Here is a 20,220-nt window from a genome sequence, read left to right as displayed (position 1 = left end):
CCATTGAACAGCATCACCTTTGCTATGTCTGTGCAAATAGTCAACATCTTGCAGCTCATCTTATGTTTTCTTTTTCTTTAAAATTTGTACATTGTAGGTTTATGCTGCTGCCAAAATAATATTTGTGCATTGAGCAAGGAGATGTACAGATGCTCTTTGGGGTAGATTTTCAGGAACTGTGTTATGGGAGAAAACGGGGATTTCTCGTTTTCTCATGTGCAGAGACATAACTGAGACTTAAGAGAGAGAGAGATTGCAGAAGTGTGCTTACTTGATGGGATTCCTGCTGGCATCTGGATCTTGAGCTGTGACTGAGCCTATGGTCGTGTTTATCTGAGCATCTTCTCTTATTTGCAGGACATAGGCTAGTTTGCTGAAGACAGGTGGCTCATCGACATCCTCCACCACGATTCTCACCGTGGCTGAATCTTTGAATGGACCCAGGTATTGAAACCGAGTTTCTACACGAGGATTGGAGGCTTCTACCTTGAGGGTGTATACTTTCTTCTTTTCAAAGTCCAAGAGCTTGGGGAGGAAAATGACAAACTTAAAGCAGCCAAGATGAAGAAAGAAGCCAATTTGTGAACTTTTTTTTTGAGGGTGTGTAAATCTCTGATAAAAGATGTGATTGTTGTTTACAGAAATCATTATATAGTAAATACAGGTATAGTTAACTTTTTCCCACAGGTTAGACCAGTAGGAAGTAAATTATTATGCAATCTATGGAGGATTTCAGATGCCACACAATTGTGACAAAGTGTGCATAGAAACCACGAGTGGGTGCTGAGGTGCTCGCCTCATACGTGGCAGAACAGAAGCTGGAAATCAGAATCTGCTTCAGCCTAACCTTTCCTTTAAGATAGTCCTTATACTGGTTAGAGGAGGTCACCATGGGAAAGCTGGTAATAGGTAGTAGATTATTCTGTCAGATGTTCTCACATCTGGATTTAATTACCTACTGTGTTGAAAACTTGTCAATCTGGGCCCTCCTCTGGTCCACTAAATCAAAATACTGTACATGGGGTGGGAATGGCAAAACCTCCCCAAGTGATTAAGGTGTGGCTAGCTTTGCATCATGATTACTTCTTCCTTATCCAAATACAAGAAGTTAAAATTTATTTTTCATGAGTTAATAAAATACTCTGAATGATATCCTGATAAGGGAATTGGATTTTTTATTTGCCAAAGGAAGGCATGATTATGGTTGTCAAAGATCTTTAGGAAAAGTCTCTTTGCTTTCGGAGACACAGAGAATCCAAGTGCTTATTACTGACTTGTTTAGTTTTAGATGATAAAGTAACAAGGCTCGCTAGAAACAGCATTGATCAAGATGTTAGTGAATGTGATTTAGCTGCCTAGGCAAAATTTCAGTTTGAATCTGATAAAGCACCACGAAAATTAAAAAGGTTAATGCACACTAATAGGTTTCCTAATTATGTTACCATATAAAATATTGGTCTGAGTGTCACTGAAACATGTTTTATTATGTTTCCAGATATTAACGCATATTCTGAAGAGGAAAAACTTTATCGTTATTTACACCCACCTAAGCTTATATTTATCAGTAAACCTAACAGTGTGCAAAAAGAGGGAGAAAATATTATACTGCATATGATGAAAGGGAAGTCATTAAAACATTAACCACAACTGATATTTTTAGCCTTAGGGCACCAAATTTATTACTGTTTTTTAACTTTGGTATACTGCTTTGCTGTACTAGAAAACTTTGGCAGTCAAATAATGCATAAGCACATTGGTGAAAACGAGAATTCAGTACATAAAAGATTTATTATCACTGTGTTTCAGAAAACAGCCAAAAAGTCACGGGAAATTTGTGGTCTTTATATATCTTCTCTTTCTAATTCAGGTCATCTTGATCACTCCTTACATTATCCATTTTGCTTTAAAGTTGGTACCACAACATGTCATTACACATTTGTGTGCTTATTTATTTGTTTCCTTCCCTCCCTGGTTTGCAGGTTCTAGGAAAGCAAAGCCTGTGTTTTAAGGGTTGCTGTTCCTCCAGCACTTGAAGTAGTGTCTGGGATGGTCTGTTTATCCACTGTTCATTTATATTATTTGCTTCATGTGTTTTAATGTGTGTCATTTATTTACATTATTGACTTAGACAAAAAAATCTATTTAAAATACAGAATTAATGAACATATAATATTGTGTTGGAGCTCTAAAGACCAACCCATGATATCTTCGTCTAATTTGAATTAATTAATTAGGGTTTTTAAAAACAAAAATTAGTAGAATAAGAATCTAAAGGAAACGTTTATGTGAGATGTGAATTGCTCCGTGGTAACCTGAAAATGGATCAGAAAATAGTGCGTTTATTCACATGATATTGAAGAAACAGCATTACCTTTCTGACAGTTATAATCCCTTCCTGAGTTTCCTGGTCAGTGATGACATCAAACATATCCAGTCCCTCACCGTCTGTGATACTGTACACGATTTCAGCATTTTCTCCTATATCAGCGTCACTGGCTTTGATCCTGCCAATGGGTGTACCCGGCGGAGAAGATTCAGGAGTTTTAAATTGATATGTACCTATTAATCATCAGACAGACATGAGTCAAATACAGCCTAAGTATAGTCTATCATCATAAGCTAACCCCCTCCCCATGCTCCGAGCCCCACCTGGATGCCTGAAGCTGGCTTATAAACCCCTTATGCTGTATACCGCATATAACTATGATAAAGTTTAATTTGTAAGTTAAGCACAGTAAGAAATTAACAATAATTAATAATAAAAACTACAACAATTATAAGAATATGCCATAATAAAAGTTAATGAAACCTGAAATGTTAATTTCTGAAATATTCTTTATAATATTTATGGACTGTGATTGACCAGGTAAGTGGAACTACAGAAAGTGAGACCATAGGTACTGGGGATTACTATAAAACCCAAACCCACTTTCTTATAGTCCTATAAAATATTATCAGAGATTGAAGCAGATTTGTTCTTTCTTTAAAAGCATATTTGTTCTTCAAAACAATAAATGGGCTCCATTGTGCTTGTGTTGTGGCTACTATGATTGCTAAGAATATTCCTTCTATTTTGTGACTTATCTCCTTGCAAATAGAGAGCTTTATTTTTTTGTTCCAGGTTTATGGTGCTACCGTGAAACTGACTGAACTGCTTGAGGAGGGAGCAGAAGGTTTTGAATCCTCTGAATGTAATCTAAGAGAAAGAAGAGAAAACTTAATTGGAACTTAGACTTGAAGCCAATTACTAGGTATTCTTTAAGTGAGTTTTTTTTCCTGTCATTGCTCAGACTAGCAGAAGGTAGAAGTAAATTATAGTAATTTGGGGACTATATATAAGTAGACATCCTTTTACTCATATGGAGAGTTGCATCCAGTTGCAGAGCTAGAGATATAGGTAAATACACTGCATGATAAAGCTCTGTTTTTCCTTTTGGATAACTGTTTCTTTTAAATTTTGTTGCAATATTTTTCTATGCATAGGTTTCTTCCATACTTTTATTACTAACTCAAAATTTGTACAGTATTTCATAGATAAATGATTTTGTTATGGCCTCATGTTGCAAAATTAAGGGGATTATATGTAAGTTTCAGTTTAAATCTGACAGGGAAGCATGTGATTAGAATTAAATAAGGCAGTAAAAACAAGTTTCTCTATTCTTACTCATATTTTGTCAACCATTCATAGGAAAAGTTTGAAAAAAAAAACCCAGACTGTGCTACCACTGAAGTATAGATCTTCAATATTATTAATTCCCTGATTATTGGCTCATTGTTGGTAACATGATAAAATAGGTTATGCTTCTTCAATGCATTCAAGCCTCATTTTTAGGACTTCTTGCCTCTTTCTATATTCTCTGTCCCTTTGCTTTAAAACATTGGTAACAAGTCACAGGCTATGTGAGGGAAGAGTAGAGTAAATGACAGATGCCTGTGGTATCAAGGTGATGGTGAATCCTAATGGTATCATCCCCTGTCCTCCTAGCTTTCCATATTGAAAATGAGGTTTTGGGGCAAAGTATGGGTTATCCTGATATTTTCTGGGAAATTTTATATTCCGTAAATTTTTTCTTCTACATATTATATAAAAAATATTTATCTATTCTGGCTTTGCATTTAGCTAGCTCTGATTAAATCCTTGAATAAAAACCTTAAACTCTTTCCTATTGATTGATATGGGTTGCCATTGTAAAGGAAGTCTATGTAACCTGACCATCTTTTAAAAATTCCCCGATAAACTAAGTATATTCTCTATTCACTGATTGAAACAACATGAGGTTCTAGTCAGAATGAGATTTTTATTCCAGAAGAAAAATTACATTAAAATCAGCTCCTATTGGGCAAGAGGAAAGAGTCTTGTAATGCTTGACACAAAGTCTATAGTGCCAGGTATGGGTTTTTCTTTCTATTTAATCATAAGTTAATAATTTTAACTAGTCATAAAAGTTAATAATTTTACAGATGATTTCAGTATGGCTATCTCAATTAGTCATAATGTACAAAACCATGATCACAGATGGATTAAGTACATAGTTGCTTTCGCAGTCATATTTTTAGAAATAGGAAAATGATAAATTCTTTCCTTACAAAGCATTGTGAGGATTTAAAAGAGATTACATGCCTGATTAAGTTCACAAAACATAAAGTCAGGTTTTTCCTAACAAATAGCAGCATGCGGTTATACATATGTTCTGCTCAAGCAAATTTATGTCTCTGGTAGTCTTTTTAATAAGAGAAAAAAATAATGATGTCTTTTTTTAAACAACAGCCTTATTAGAAACCACATAACTAATTACCAATGGCAGAACATAAATGTTCATATTTCTCAGCATCAGTGGTGTTGTCAACTCATTTTAATAATTTTAATAAAAGTGTCTGTTCTTACTAAGCCCTTAAATTTTTACAATACTGACCACAATAGAAAATAAATATTTTCAAAGTTAGAATTTTTTAAGATGCATGAAAGAAATTCATTTAATCAAATGTTCCTACTCTGGGGGAATCGGGGAGGATTGTCGTTGACATCGGTCAGCGTGATGTTGACTGTGGTCGTCCCCGACAGTCCCCCCATCTGGCCGCCCATGTCCTTGGCTTGAATCACCACTTGGTACTGCTCTCTGTTTTCTCGATCCATGTTGAGCAAAGCTGTCTTGATGATACCTGTAGATGTGGAATTTAGGGGTGGAAAGGGATGCATTAAGAATATTTATGGACTCATTTACTTATGCAAACAAACAGAGACTGTCACCACAATATGCAAAGTACAACATAGATGTCTCAGTGATATAAAGATGATTATATACAGCCTTTATACTGAAAGATATTACAACTACACAAGCAAGAGAGATACATTTTTAAAATGCCTGTAATACAAGGAGAATAAAAAGTCAAATACAAGTCAAATCCTATAATAGTATAGACTACAAGTAGTACAAATACTGGGTGTTAGATGACAAAGCAATATAATGGTCTATGCCATCAGGACATGTACTACGACAGCTGCTTAACTAATGACATTAAGGTGTAACATGAACCCATTGTTCAGAAAGCCACATCCTGAACTGACTTCTGTGTTTCACATTGCTGAAGTGGCTAATTGCTCCTCAAATATATGTACTATATATAATGTTCTGAAAATTTTCTAAACCATGAAACTACGGTATTAAAAAACATGGCATGATGTCTTTCACAATTATCATCTTGTATAATTCTTGAGACTTTAGTTTTCCCTAAAGCTGATGTGAACATTTATTTAACTGGTCCCCAAAGTAACCAACATTTTAAAGTTAGGCTAAGTTTATTTCTATTGCTAGGTAGTTTTAAGATAATTAGTTGAAAGAAATTCTAAGTTTACTTAATCTCTATAGAGGGTTTATGCTTAAATTAACTTTCTTTAAAAAAATCACTAGAGAAGGCTTTATAACCTTCTCCAGTCACACATTCCAGTACTTAACAACTAATGATGCTGAAAATACCATTAAATTTTTTTTAAAACAAGAACACCTTAGACAACAGGTCAATTTTATTCCTATAGCCTTGGCTTCTGCTTTCTGTTCTCCAGATAATAGTGCTTCTCTCTTTAAATACAGGAGCGCGCCTTAGCCCTGGTCCTTTAACTTGAGTAATTCTAATTTTCAGTTCTCATTGTTTTTAAACTCAACATTTTCTTTTCCTTGGGATCCTTTCCAAGTTAACTGCACGCTTAACACACAGATTTCCAATCGAATGTAGTAAACTAGAAAGGTTCCGATTTCTGCTAAAAATAATAAATGTTTGAAAAACACACAAAAGGAACCTGGCTCCTTTGAGAGCAAGAAAATGTGTGTGATTTACTATATTAATTCTGCTTACTAAAAAACGAATCATTACCAGATAATATGCTACTTTGTGGAATGAATACAGAAAAATGAGACAATGAAACATTAAGAAAAGGATTCCGTAAGTATTCCTTTTAAAGGTTGTATCAGTTAGGCTGGGCTAATGATGTGACAACAAACAATGGAAAATCTCAGTGGCTTTGCACAACTAGTTTAATTATTGTTCCAGCTTTGAACAGACAAGTAGGAAGTCCTGCTCTTGGTAACATTTGGCCATCTGGGCTGGATAGCCCGTCTCAACAGTGGTTTCCATGATTAGTATGTCAGGAACATGACTGTGGCCAACTGTACAGAAGCTTTATACATTCTGCTTGCATCATCGCCAGTCACATTTTATTTGCATAAATCAGTCACACAGATATGTTCAGCTTCAGAGTAGATGAGAGAGACGCAGTCCTATCTAATAACTAGAAACAGAAGAATCGATGTTATCAGTAAAAATTTCTATGAGCTATCAGAAAGGGTTAGTCTTTTATCTTCACCTCGAACTGGAAGAAAAATAAAGAAGTACGTAATTTTCTGAATCTACTTACATAAGCATGGTGGATAAAAGATTTATTATCTGATTTCTTGATTAAAATCATCCTAGTGCCATGCTTACAAATATATTAGGATTTGGCAGAGGTATATAAGAAAATTCAATCATGCTGATTGTTTTTACTTAAAAAAGTGCTACATCAGCTGAGCATATCAATTAAAATTATAGATTGTCAAAAAGAAGACCAAAAGAAACTCTAACCTGTTTCTGATTCAACTGAAAAATAAGGCTGTCCCTGTAGGATACTATAGACAACTTTCGCACTGTTCCCGTATGTTGGGTCATCAGCATCAGTTGCAGTGACTTGGACAACAAACGTGCCTGCAATGACAGAAACATAAACTGAAATCAAATGAAGGGTTCATTATGCTTCTTAATACAGACACACAAAAAGCACGAGTTTTACTTTTGTACAAATCTATCTTCAATGAGATGCATGGTTAAAAAGCCCTGGATTCCTCACTGTGAAGGCACGTACTGAACATTAATAAATACTGTAAGGGTTAGGTTAAAAAGAAATACAGGAATGGCAGTGACTTTGAGTGAAAGTGGTTTCCACTCATCTCAAAAACACAATTTGATGATATTCTTGCTATGGTGATTCTTTCAAATTACTCAAGATTGTCTTACATTATTTTGTCTACAAGACTAGTTCAAGAGTTATTCAACCAGGAGGTCTCTCAGGATTTTGCTAGAAATTCTGTCATTGATACTCTTTCTCTGGATAGTAATGGCTTGAAGGCCTGAGGCAGCACCTATTTTATGATTTTAGAACTGGCAGCCCAAGAACAAACTTTAACACGTGGTATAATAAAAAATGTGGTGAATATTTGATTATAATTCTTAATGTGGTTAAATGTTTATTACAATAAGATGCATATTGTCATGAATCCCTCTTACATTGACCACACTTACCCTGCTATTCTTGCAACCTTTCTGAAGCAGTTCTGGAGTATCCTTTCATAGGTGTCTTTAATTGTACTATTGTGGCTGCCTTAATGTCCTAAATTGATTGAAAGTGTTTATAGCAATTTCTGTCAAATAAAAACATAAGCGTGTCCTCATCCACCTTATTCAGTGGGTCTGACACCATGTGGCTTCCAGCTCTTCTCTAAAGTCAAAATGACCATGAAGGTACATATTTTCAACTGATTCAGGACATTGAGGCATCCATGGCAGCACCACTAAAGATAGTCAGTGAAAGAAGACCTCCAGACTGTTTCAGAAAGTGGCAAGCTTGATAAGGTAAGTGTGTTTCAATCAAGAGGGAGTATTTGGATGGAGATTATTGCCTCTTTTACTGTAGTAAATTTTAAAATTTAAATGCAGACAGTACTTCTTGATCAACCCTTGTATAAGTGAAAACTAGAAACAGCTAGAACCCACACCAAATTATGTGTGAAGCCCTTCATACTTTTTACTTAAGTAATGTGAGACTCTCTGATTAAATCATTGTAGGAATAACTTGATTTTCCCTTCAGATAAGCAGTAAGAATACTGCTGGAATTCTTCTATCCATGAACAGGGCAAGGAAGTTACATCTAGGGAATACAAGAATTTTTAAGTCACTTTCATAGTATCTGGCCAGTGTTATCTATTGAACAAACAGATTGCACTACCCATCTTGGTAGTTTGGCAAAGGGAAGTAGAGAAAATGAAGAGCCTGATGTGATTTTAGAGGGAAAGCGACCAGAAGTCACAAACACTCAAGTTCTTATTTGCATTAATATGAAATAACTGTTTTGGGTATATGCTTTTGTGGATGTTTTAGGTACCTGATAGTTACCAGATATTGTATTAGAGGCTCTGCATCTGTTTTCTGATTTAATTCTCATAATAACCCTTAGGAGTTGTCATTTATTATTTATTTTTTTATAGAGATAGAACTGGAAGATCAAAGGAATCAGGATCAGAGAAATAATTTGCCCAGGGCTACACTGCTCATTATTACTGCCGATAGTTTCAAATTTAGGTCTGTTTGATACCGTAGTCCACTTTTCACCTCCCTGCCACTGTCCTACTATATTTATGTAATTTTTCTAAGATACCATTATTATATATAAACCATACTATGGAATATACAATAATATTGATGAATATTAACATTTTTGTGCCTGCATGTAAAATTGGAAAAGCCTTCCCTTTGTCAAGGTATGTTATTGCCAGCTACCTCAAATATTTGTAATACATGTGTAACCATATATGACTTTGAAAGTGTATTTTTGCCTTAGAATTGCTCAGTGCATGATCTGTATATCACAGCTCTTCTGGGTGATCCCATTGACAAGATCACCCTTCATTAACTGCCTTTTACCTTTTAAAAGAAAAATATTATGTTCTCTAATAAACCTTTCTCTTCAAAGAATTCTAATCCATCTTTTTGTCTGCTTATGATGGTTAGATTTTTTTCCAACAAAAACAAGTGGCTTCTAGTAATGAGAAGAACAAGTTCATGAGAAAAATTTAGGTGTTTTACAATCATTTCTGTGGATTGGATATTTTCCAGTTCTTGGATCTGTGAACGAAAATTTCTTTGATATCCACAGGACAGAATCATAGAAAAGTTATTATGTAATTTGATATCTTTTGAATTTGACATAGTGGAAATAAAAATACCCCCTTACTTGAGTAATTTAGAATCTGTCACTGTTTCTTATGTATAGAATTCTTTGATGTTTCTAGGAGTGAAGATACCTAAAGCAACTGTCTCTATTCTTTAGACTTTTATAGTCCCCTGGAGAAGTCCTTCCTTGGAGCTGAATACCAATTTGGCTAAGAGAAATGAAGAAGGCTGGTGTCTTTCAGCCCAACAGAGAGAGTTCAGAGGGGCAGAGAGAAAGGAGATGAGATTGTCTCCCTTTTGACTTCCCACCCTGCTGCTCATCAAGTTCTCATCATTAGAGTAAGTGCTGTTTTCTTAAACAAGATGAGACCACAGTGATACTAGAGAACACTTGTGCACTTATAAGAAAGCTATATGGATGGCTTGGAAACCTGCTGCTGTGGGGATTCAGCAATCTCTATGTGAATGGCTTGGAAACATGCTGCTGTGGGGATTCAGCAATCTAAATTCTTTCAGCTCAGCAAATTTGGCTTGAAGGATGCATAAAAGACAATCAGTTCTTGGTGGAAATCACATCTCACTCACCGACATCAGACATTTCTGGAACAGTAGCTGTGTAAATCTCCTTGGTGAATATTGGTTCATTGTCGTTGATGTCATGGATCTTGATGATGAATTCAGACTCGGGCTCTACAGGTCTCCCTGTCTTTCTGTTAATAGCTTGAGCTCGAAGGATGTAAACTGGCTTTTCCTCCCTGTCCAACCTTTTGGTGGCCTGTATGTCGCCTGTGTTTTCATTGATAATGAAGAGATCTCCTGCTCCATCTCCTGAAAGGATATATTTAAGTGATCCATCTCCTCTATCCTGGTCTGAATGTAACTAGTATAGAAGAAAAAAATTAAAGAAAGTAAAAGTCACGCATGTGATCCTGAATTGTTTTTGTGTTTATGATGCACTTTGTGCTGTTTCATTCAATCCTTTCTAAAATATACAGATATTTTTCTTTCATTATTTACATAACCCAACAATAACAAATACCATTAATTATAAACATATTTCCTTATAATCATGGAATTTTCCTGAACTGAAACAAAGTTTGAGAAAAAGTTAGAAATCCTTTTTGTTTTATAGATGGAAAAACTAAAAGCCAGAGCAACAGTAAGTTACTCAAGGGCGTATTACCTTTGCTAGAATGAAGTTATTTTCACTACTGCTTTCTACTTACACACCTTCTTCCTCACTTGCACGCATGCAAATGTACTATACAAATGATGGTACTTAAAAACGATGTTGATTTCTGAGTCAAAGACAACTGGCTGTATCCTGTCGCTTGGTGAATATAGGGGGTTAAGCCATCTCTTGGAGTTTTAATGATGGAGACTATAATTCCTTTCTTGGGAAGATACATTTATTTACTTGTAAATTTTAACTCAAAACATTTGAGAGACATCTTAAGTGCTGCCATGAACAGTGCCTTGAAAACTACCTTACTATGTAATTTATGGGCTGAAAACTATCTTACTAGGTAACTTATGAGCTGATGTTTAACATTCAGATTTTAGTGTAAAATAAAAAAGGACCTTCTGATACATAAAGCAGGGCTAAAGTTGAAATGGTCTGCATTATAAGGAGGTGAGCACTGGGTTCCTAAAGATAACCAAGCAGATGCTGTGATGATTCACTGTCAGTAAAGTGGATTTGGATAAAGTGTTGAAGAACACAAATAGTAGGATATCGTGGAAGTGGAAGACGATGATCTCAACTTGGAAAGGCAGCCACATTTCCTCTCTCAAATCTCATTTCCACAGTACTGAGTTTCTGTCATTTCCTGAATTCTATTTTTCAAACCCAGCAGAAGTTTAGGTCGTCAGATAACCTAATTTTATTGACAAGTTTTAAGAGTGCTTTTTGTGTCTCAAAGCATGAGACACAGGCTCAGAGATATACAGACAGTTAGTTAGTTTTGGTAGAAGGGCTGCTAGTCCATCTTTTCTTAGTATTTCTGAAACAGAAGACCCATGTTACCATAATAAAGGCAACAGGTATAACAGCTCTGCCTTCTTGACAAATACCATACGAGATGCTCAGAGGAGTGTCCACAGACACCTCGGAAAAGAGACTCCCAGGGGCAAAGGGGGACTTAGGAAATTATCTAAACCAGCTTTTGTTAGACACACTTTTAAGTGTGTTCTGTGCACTATCATTTACATGAAGTGCAGAGAAGAAGAGTCCTGTTGTCCAACAAATTTGCAACTCTCTGTCTCTGTCTCTCTCTGTCTCTGTCTCTCTGTCTCTGTCTCTCTGTCTCTGTCTGTCTGTCTCTCTCTCTCTCTGTCTCTCTCTCTCATTGAGGAAGTGGGTCCAATGTTACCCAGCTACAGATAGTTACTTTCAGAGTTTGGGAATGAGAATATTATTCATACAATTAGTAGCTCTGAAAGCAATTTGGCAGGAATAATGGGAGATAAATGCGAATGAGGAGGAAATTGCTTAGAAGTGAGACAAATGCAATAAGAAATGTAATATGAGAGCACTCCCTGATTTGTGCAACGTGATATGCTGAGGGAAACTTGAAACCATGATGACACAGAAAGAGCCGCTGGGGAAAGTTTAACTTTCCATTGTCAGATTCTAATGAGCAAAGAGCACTTTTAAAAAGCCATTTTATTAAGTCAGGAGTAAAGCAACCAGCCTCACTGCCCTTCGGATCCTTGCTGCAGGCAGGCAGCTGTGGTCAGCAGCTCAGTATAGTGCTGAGAGGCCACACACGCGTTCTAAGTATGGGTCACGTTCATTCTCTTTGCTTTCCCAAGTGCAAGAGTATAACAGAGCTAATTAACCTCTGAGTCAGGGCCCTTATCAGTAAAGCGAAGATAATAAGAGCTACACAACAAGGCTGTTGTGAAGATCTAATTAGACACCACACACAAAAGCCACACTAATTGCCACGTAAACATGCGATAAAAATACGATAAGTGTTTTATAAATTACAAAATGCCTTCCAACTTAAAGATGTTGCTATCATCATTAGTTTTCAGTTAATAATCAGCATGTTTTTGCTCTTATTCTGACTTTGAGAACTCTGTTTTGAAGCGTGGAAAACCCAATTTTACAAACATCCCATATCTCTCAGGTAAAATCTGTTATCAAACTCCAGTATTCTAGCTGGTGGCGACTGCTGTCTTCACATGTGATTGATTATATTCTGCATTGCACTAGATTATAGACTCTCTGTGGCCAGTTCTTTCATCATTTTCAACATGTAATTGTTGTTGCACACTTAGTAGGTGAATATCACATCTGGTCATAAGGGTTATTCAGGTAAAAGTAATCAGAAACTTTATTTTTAGCTGTCAGGAAAGATCATTTCGATGACTTATAGAACAAACACCCGAGACAATACAGAGACGCAGAGGAGATGCCAAGAAAGAGTGTGAACAGGGATTGTGTTCGCAGATCAAAATTCTGATTTATCAATATTTGAAAACTAGTGGGGAAAATGCATCTCTTCACTCAGGCCTTGTCTGATAATACAGGAATTTAACCTTCTCTCCCTAGTGAACCTCATCTGGGTCTGACCCAGTGTTCACAGCAGAAACCTCTAACCATGCCTGTTTTGGGACTCCACTTTTCTCCCCTTTGCTGAACTCCCCTGGGGCCGGTTCTTTCCTCTTTTCTTGGGAAAAAGAGGCAACAGAAGATACTGGTGCCCATGAAAGCAGTGGCACAGCCAGACATTACGGGTTTATTGAGCAGTTAGATTTTAATTGGATTTTTCTTTTGGGATGTCATTCATCAAGGCCACTGTAAAAGACAGAAGTTAAACAACAACAAATAAAAGGTTGTAGGCTGCCCGAGGCGGGTTTTTACTAATTTCAGTTTAATGTAGCTGTTCCATTAAGTTTAATCATCTGGTTCACTTTTAACGATTTGCCATCAAGTACAAAATTATCCGCTTTGCTCTCAAAGTCTCCTCTCACCTGTGCTTGGTAGGACTTTTTGCTGTTGTGTCTGTAGCACTGTGTGCCAGAAGGGGCTCTTGGTCTGTGTTTGCCTCTCTGTTCACTTTTTTTTTTTTTTTTAAAATAAGAAAAATGCAATGTCTTGGCAAATGGACACAGAAATTTGTGATTGTCACATGGTGCGGGGGCCTCACCAGATGGTGGTGAATCTTTGCCTGTGGTGCTGTGTATCCTTGGGGACCCAGCTTCCTTTTACCTGCTACCGGAACCAGACTCCAACTTAATTTTGCATTATGTTCATGGATAGGACATTAATTATACAGATTTTTAGTGGTGCTGTCCTGTTACTCTGACTTCCTGTGTGTTCCTGAGTCACTATCTGAGTCAGTGAACAAACTGAATATCCTAAGTGTATGTGTTGTAGAAACACAAAATGGTCTCAGCAAAGTCATATGTGGATAGCACACACAGGTAACTAGGGCGGATAGAAAAGAACTTAAGGAAGAAAACATGTGCTGTTTGGCTGAAACGAACCATTAAATAATGGCCAATATGTTTACAGAGTGTGGAGCAAATGCGATGTGGCCCTGTAGCAGTAATGAGTGCTAATCTAAAATATCCTAGGGTACTCAGAGTAGCTGTGATGAAAAGATGCTGTTTGGGAATGAAGTGGAGAAACAGCAGCAAAGCAGAAAGAGAAAACACCTTCATACTAAATGGGCTGAATGTTATTTGAAATTAGAAAATACATCTACAATCAAGTTATATCAAATTAAAGCTTATGTGAATGGAATATACATAGATATTTATATTCATATCTTTATAGCCCATGTATATTTAATGCTAACAAACAGACTTTATATTGTGAAGGCTGAGGAGATCTTATTGGATAGAGTTTACATTAAGAACAAACTGAACCATGCTGGAAGTACATGACAGGAATTAGAAACTGATCCCGCTTTAGGGATGATAGCATTAAGTAAATGAAAATAACTTTTAACAAAATTTCACATTACACGTTTTACAATGCTGTGCTTGAATATTCATGATTTAACATGAGTTATCTAATTTATATCTGATGATTATTTCACAAATGAAAAAGTTGAGAGCAGCATATTATTGTGGTAGTGTGCGAGTGGTTCATCAAACTTTTCTGTTAATTAGCTTTGTGTTACTGTAAACAAATATCTGAGATAATAAATTTATAAAGAAGGAAAGTTTACATTGATTCATGCTTTCTGATGTCTCAGTCCACAGTCACTTGGCCCCACGGCTCTGAGCCTGTGGTGAGGCAGAATGTCACAGTGAGAGAGTGTGGCAGAGGGAGCTGCTCATCTCACGGCAGCCAGGAAGCAAACGGGGAGAGGAAGAAGCTGAGGTTGCAACATTCCCTTAAAGAATATGCTAGCATGAGCCAGGGATTTGGCTCAGGAGAGTAAGCGCCTGCCTGGCAAGCACAAGGTCATGAGTTTGATCCCCAGCACAAACAAAACAAAACAAAACTCCCTATGACAGCTAAGCCCCAACTCCTAAAGGTCTCACAACCTCCTAGTATCTCCACCTTGGGGACACGGCTTTAATATATGGCCTTTGGGGACAGTTTAGGTCCAAATCACAGCACTCCTTTTGTGGTTCTTCCGCAGCAGTTAATGGTTCAGGAAGGTTCCTGGCTCTTCAGCCTTCTCATTAAAAGTTCACACAGTGTAGTGTGTGTGAATGTGAAGAGTGAAACTTAGCAGGGATTGGTTTATTTTCTACTTTTCATTCCCATAGACTGGAGTATAAATGAGGCGGAGCTTACTCCAGAGTGATGAGGAGGATGCCTGGACCATGAAGTAAAAGAAACCGGGGTTGCAGAATAACTTTCCATCTGACCAGCTAATAAATGAAATAGGAAAGTATCTTATTTTACTCATTATTTTTCTGAGAGTTTTTGCTTGCTGTTGTTATGGTAGTTCTGCCTTTACCCTAACTCTCTGCTTCTCCAAGTGTGGTTTCTGGCCAAGCAGCATCATCTGGGAACTAGAGAGAAATTCAAATTCTACATCCTTCCTACCTCCAGCATCAGACACTCAGGATTGTCACCAGCACTGCGTTTCATGACTCTCTCCAGCTAATTCTGATGAGTACTCAAGTTTGAGAACCACTGTCTTAACTAGTAAAGTTATAATGGTAAAAGCAAGGAATTTGGACCAACAAAAGAGATAAATGTGAATCCATGTGACATACTAATTGTGTAGTCTCGGGGAATTTTGTTAATGTCTCCATACCTCAGTTTCTTCCTTCATATGATGAGAATACTAATGACATGTAGTTCACAAGTAGCTTTCTTTGAAAATTAGTGGAAAATGCTCAGTAAAGGACCTAGCTCTGAGAAAAAGCCTTCTGTAAGATACTCTTACATTCATAAACATGAAGTATTCATAAGGATGGTTTTGAAAGTGGAAAGATTTGGGTATGAATTCTGATTTTCCTATTATTTAGAAAATTAATGAAATTTTAATTTACATTCTGTTCTCCATAAGACAGTTTTCATTATAATTAACCTTGCCAGCTCTTCCTCTTCTACCTCTATCTCAGGTGTTGCTGCCCGATCAGCCTCTGTCTTAGGCCTTTGCTTTCCACAATCTGAACACTCTCCTCAAGTGAGATCAATTTATGTTCATGGGTTTTGCTCCTATCCATGGACCAGCTATGCGCAAATCTCTATATAACCCCAGGACAGACTGTTCTCCTGACATCTGTGGTCAAAGATACATTCACCTCCCAGGCAAGTCCCGGAGACCATTTACATTTAGTACACCCCAGAGGGTCTCAACTGCACCTTCTCTCCCGAATATTTCCCTCCTCTCATGTGTCTCATTTTTGTAAAGGCCACTAGCAAGTCCTCCTAGGCCATCCACTCTGTTATCATTCCCACATTCTGTAAGCCCCCAACTCCTGTCATTTTTCCCTCTTCTATATAATCTAAATTTTCCCATTATGTTTGTTATCAAACTGGTCCAAACCACTGTGTCTAAGTGCTGTCTTCCAAATACACAGACAGGGTTCTTCCTGTTAATTTTCCTTTCTGTTGTTAGACCAATTTAAATATAACTCTAGCCCCAAAGATGCCATTGTCTTCCAATCAAATCCTTCAGGGTCTCCTCTTGGCTTCTAGGGTAAAGCGCTTTTTTTTTTTTTTTTTAATTTTTTTTTGTCTTTTTCCTTTTTTATCGGTACCAGGGATCGAACTCACGACTGCCTGCTTCCAAGGCAGGCGTTTTATGCCGCTGAGCTAAATCCCCAGCCCCGTAAAGCGCTTTAATATGGCCTCCAAAGGCCATGATGGCCTCTGATCCTTTAGCTTCATTAGTCACTATTTTCACTTTCACTCTTTCTTATAGCCATCCTACTTCTTTCAGTTTCTTGAGAATGCATTAGTCTCTTCCTTATCTAGGTCTTCCACATGTGGTCTCCTTGGCATAAGGCCCTTTTGGCATCTTTACCTGGCTAATCCAATTCATCTGTCAGGTCTGATTAATCTTTATCTCCATAGGGAAGCCTTCACTAAGCTGTTAGACAAAGTTAGATTCTCCTATGTACTTTGATTCATTCCTTACTGGGCCATCAGAAGAGACTTTTTATTTTTTAGGACTTGCTTTACAGGTGTTTTTCTAGATAGATCACAAGTCCATAAAGGAAGGCCCCAACTCTGTCTATTTCAGTCTTCTCAGCACCAAACATACTGGCACATTATAGATCCTCAACAATTAATGACAATAAAGAATGAATGAATAGATGTAAATGTTAATTTGTATAAGATATCAATGACCAATGAAGGTTTGGGGCACATAGTCTAGAATCAATAAATGTCAGTGTCCTCCATTTCCTTTCCCGCTTGACTTTAGAATAATTGTATAAGAATAGATACACATTCCTGGATTTCCTGGATAATCCAAGAATTACTATAAAACGTTAGGCACATGGTCTAATCTGAACGATCTGAGAGTAATTCAAACTTTGCCTCATATCTGAACTTTTTTATAATCAATTGATTACAATCAATTGATTATTGATTATAAAAATGTTCAATAATCAATTGAACATTGATACAGTAATAAAACCAATTTGCATTTGTCTTGTCAATAAGAACAGATCAGTTATAAGAACAGTAAGGTCATTGATCATTATAAATACTTTGAGTATTGACAGTATTGAGTTGGAAGTCACTTTTTTAAAAAAAATTTTGTTTTTTGGTACTGGAGATTGAACTCGAGACCTCATGCTTTCCAGGCAAGCACTTAAGCCCTGAGCTAAATCCCCAGCCCAGAAGTCACTTGTTGATGGTAAAAAAAAAGTGGCAAGGTTTTGCTGACTCATTTTTAAAGTATCATTCTATTGCATAAAAGTGCTCCATTTCACAGAAAGATTGTTCAATTGTGAAGTAACTGTTAACCAAGACCATTTAAACATTTATTGGCCTGAAGAGTTGCATAAGGCAAACATAAAAGCCATTTAATATTTATCTTTTATAAACTTCAATTTATGCCTGGAAACACTGACCAGGATACTCAAAAATACAGAATAAAAGCATTTAGACACTTGAGTCCTATTGTTACATGTTAGTTAGTAATGATGGAATAAGTAGGTGGAAAACAGCATAGAAGGAATTTGAAAACTGGATAAGATGGACTCAGAGTGTGTACAAGCTCTTTGATGGTTTAGGAAGACTCAGTTGGAGAAGTTTAGATTCCTGACGGAAGAAAAATGATTTTGCAACTGATGAGCACATGGCATGGTTTCAGTGCTCAGTGTGGGAGAAAATCAGAGGAGGCCTTGAGTATGTGTCTGGGGTAATAAAAGCCATCAAGTCAGCAGATATAGAAATGCTCCTTCCCCTGAGTGGCAGGGTCACATATTTTCTCACATTGCACTCAAATGCAGCCTCTTTAGTATTATTTTTATAGCCTATCCCTCAAATCAATCCCATTGAATATTAGGAAATTGATATAGCTTGAATATTGAGTAAAACATTTAGTGGAATACAATAAAGTCGGCCCAATCCAATAATATGATGTCTTTAGATAATCTCAGTCTTCACATTTTCTTCCTGCTTTGAATGACGCCTGGATATTTGAAATGACACTTAGATATCTGAAACAGAAAGATCCACATGGCTTGGATTAGTGGAAAATTTGGGGACTTTCTGCCCAAGAGCAGGCCAATGACCTAATCTCTAAGGAATAAAGCTCATCCCTAATTTCCTCCATAGCATCTGTGGTTTTGACAGATGGGATAAGGGGTTTGAATGAAGTGAGTAGTTATCCTGCCTGCCCCACTGACATGATGCACCTCTCCAGGTCTGGCTGTAACTTTTTTATGCCGATAGCTCATGCGGTCCTTGCTAAAGGATTGCTTTACCTTTGGTAAGCACCATCTATGTGACGGGTCCTCCCCTTCCCTAGAGAAGCCCAAGAAAGCTACAGGGAATGAAACAGGGTTTGCCTGCACCACTTGACTGTCCCAAGGACAAATGGGAAGAAACGATCCTATTTCCACGTTTACCTCACAAGCTTGCTACTGCTGCCAACTAGGACTTCATTACACACGTCTCAGTCATGAGACTGCCGTGTGTGTGTGCTAGCCAGGAATATGAAATCCCCTGACTTCAGGAATATCCAGCATGTGAGTTTTGTTGGAAGGAAAAACCAGTTCCCAGTACACAACATGAGAAGAGAATGGGGGTGGAAACATGTCCTGCAGACCAGAGCCTGGCACAGATGATGTCTGAGGACTACATTTATAGATGGGTTAGTGACTTTTGTTCAGGTTTATCTCGATATGTTAAAAAGAACTCTAAAAGAATCTACAAACATCTTTTTTTTTCTGTGACAAAATTGGGATAAGGCTGCCTCCATATTCTCTGTGTTTTCTCCATTATACCACATTGCTTATGACTTGAAAAATATTTCCTACACATACAAATAATTTAATTGATTTTTATAACAGTAGAAATGGTTTCTTGTCTTATATGATTCATCTTTTGGCAATAATTCTGGCTGAGATTTGGGAAAATAGTAATAGTAGATGTTTCTTAAATCTATACTACGGACCAGGAAGTGTGTTGGACTTGTCACTTAGATTATATAATTTGTTACTTAATGATGATCGTATTCTCAGTCTCTTTTAACAGAGAAGAAGGCAACATATGAACTAATTTTGCAGTATTACACTATAGGAACAAGATTTGGGTTCAAGTGATTGAATCTATTTACCACATTTTTTTTTCCAGTAGCTTTTACAATCAGGTCCATGACCATTCTTAAAAGACTTATGCTATGCCAAACACTGTTTTAGTGTTGAGTTACAAATCTCTATCTAATTTATTGTTTTTGACATTTTATTATTATTGACATTTTGGGCTGGAAAATTGTTTTAGGAGCAATCATGTGCAATATAAGATGTTCAATATAATCCCTTGGTCCCTCCCCATGAGATGCGAGTAGCCCTTTCTCAAGATATAACAGCCAAAAATACCTCCAGATATTACTCCCTAGAATCACAAATTTGAGAGTGTCTATCTTCTTATCTACCTAATCTATCTTTTTATCTCTATTATAAATCTATCTATCTATCTATCTATCTATCTATCTATCTATCTATCTATATCTTTCTACCTATCTATCCATCTGTCATTTTTCTCTCCTCCCATCTTTCATTTGGTAACTTGTAACTGCCAAAGCATACTTGAATAATATTACAAGAAGTCCTGCATTTGCAGAGATTCCACATGACCC

General features: G+C 36.8%; 1 protein-coding gene across 4 annotated transcripts in view; it reads right to left on the bottom strand.

Annotated features, from left to right (window-relative positions):
- The window catches only part of Cdh6 (cadherin 6), a 125,861-nt gene that overhangs the window by 20,523 nt on the left and 85,118 nt on the right, over window positions 1–20,220 (bottom strand). For all 4 annotated transcript variants that reach the window (XM_063258022.1, XM_063258020.1, XM_063258021.1 and 1 more), the window contains exons 3-7: window positions 10,064–10,358; window positions 7,117–7,236; window positions 4,993–5,160; window positions 2,372–2,559; window positions 272–525 (exon numbers count right to left, since the gene is read on the bottom strand). In XM_063258022.1, the coding sequence (XP_063114092.1) occupies window positions 272–525; window positions 2,372–2,559; window positions 4,993–5,160; window positions 7,117–7,236; window positions 10,064–10,358 (1,025 nt within the window). The remainder of the gene's footprint in view (window positions 1–271; window positions 526–2,371; window positions 2,560–4,992; window positions 5,161–7,116; window positions 7,237–10,063; window positions 10,359–20,220) is intronic.

Source organism: Cavia porcellus, unplaced genomic scaffold, assembly GCF_034190915.1.
Source record: "Cavia porcellus strain 051 isolate PalLab524CR breed Dunkin Hartley unplaced genomic scaffold, mCavPor4.1 scaffold_11, whole genome shotgun sequence".
Taxonomy (NCBI): Eukaryota; Metazoa; Chordata; class Mammalia; order Rodentia; family Caviidae; genus Cavia; species Cavia porcellus.
The sequence above is the reverse complement of the archived record's forward strand: the minus strand, read 5'-3'. Positions and strand labels throughout refer to the sequence as shown.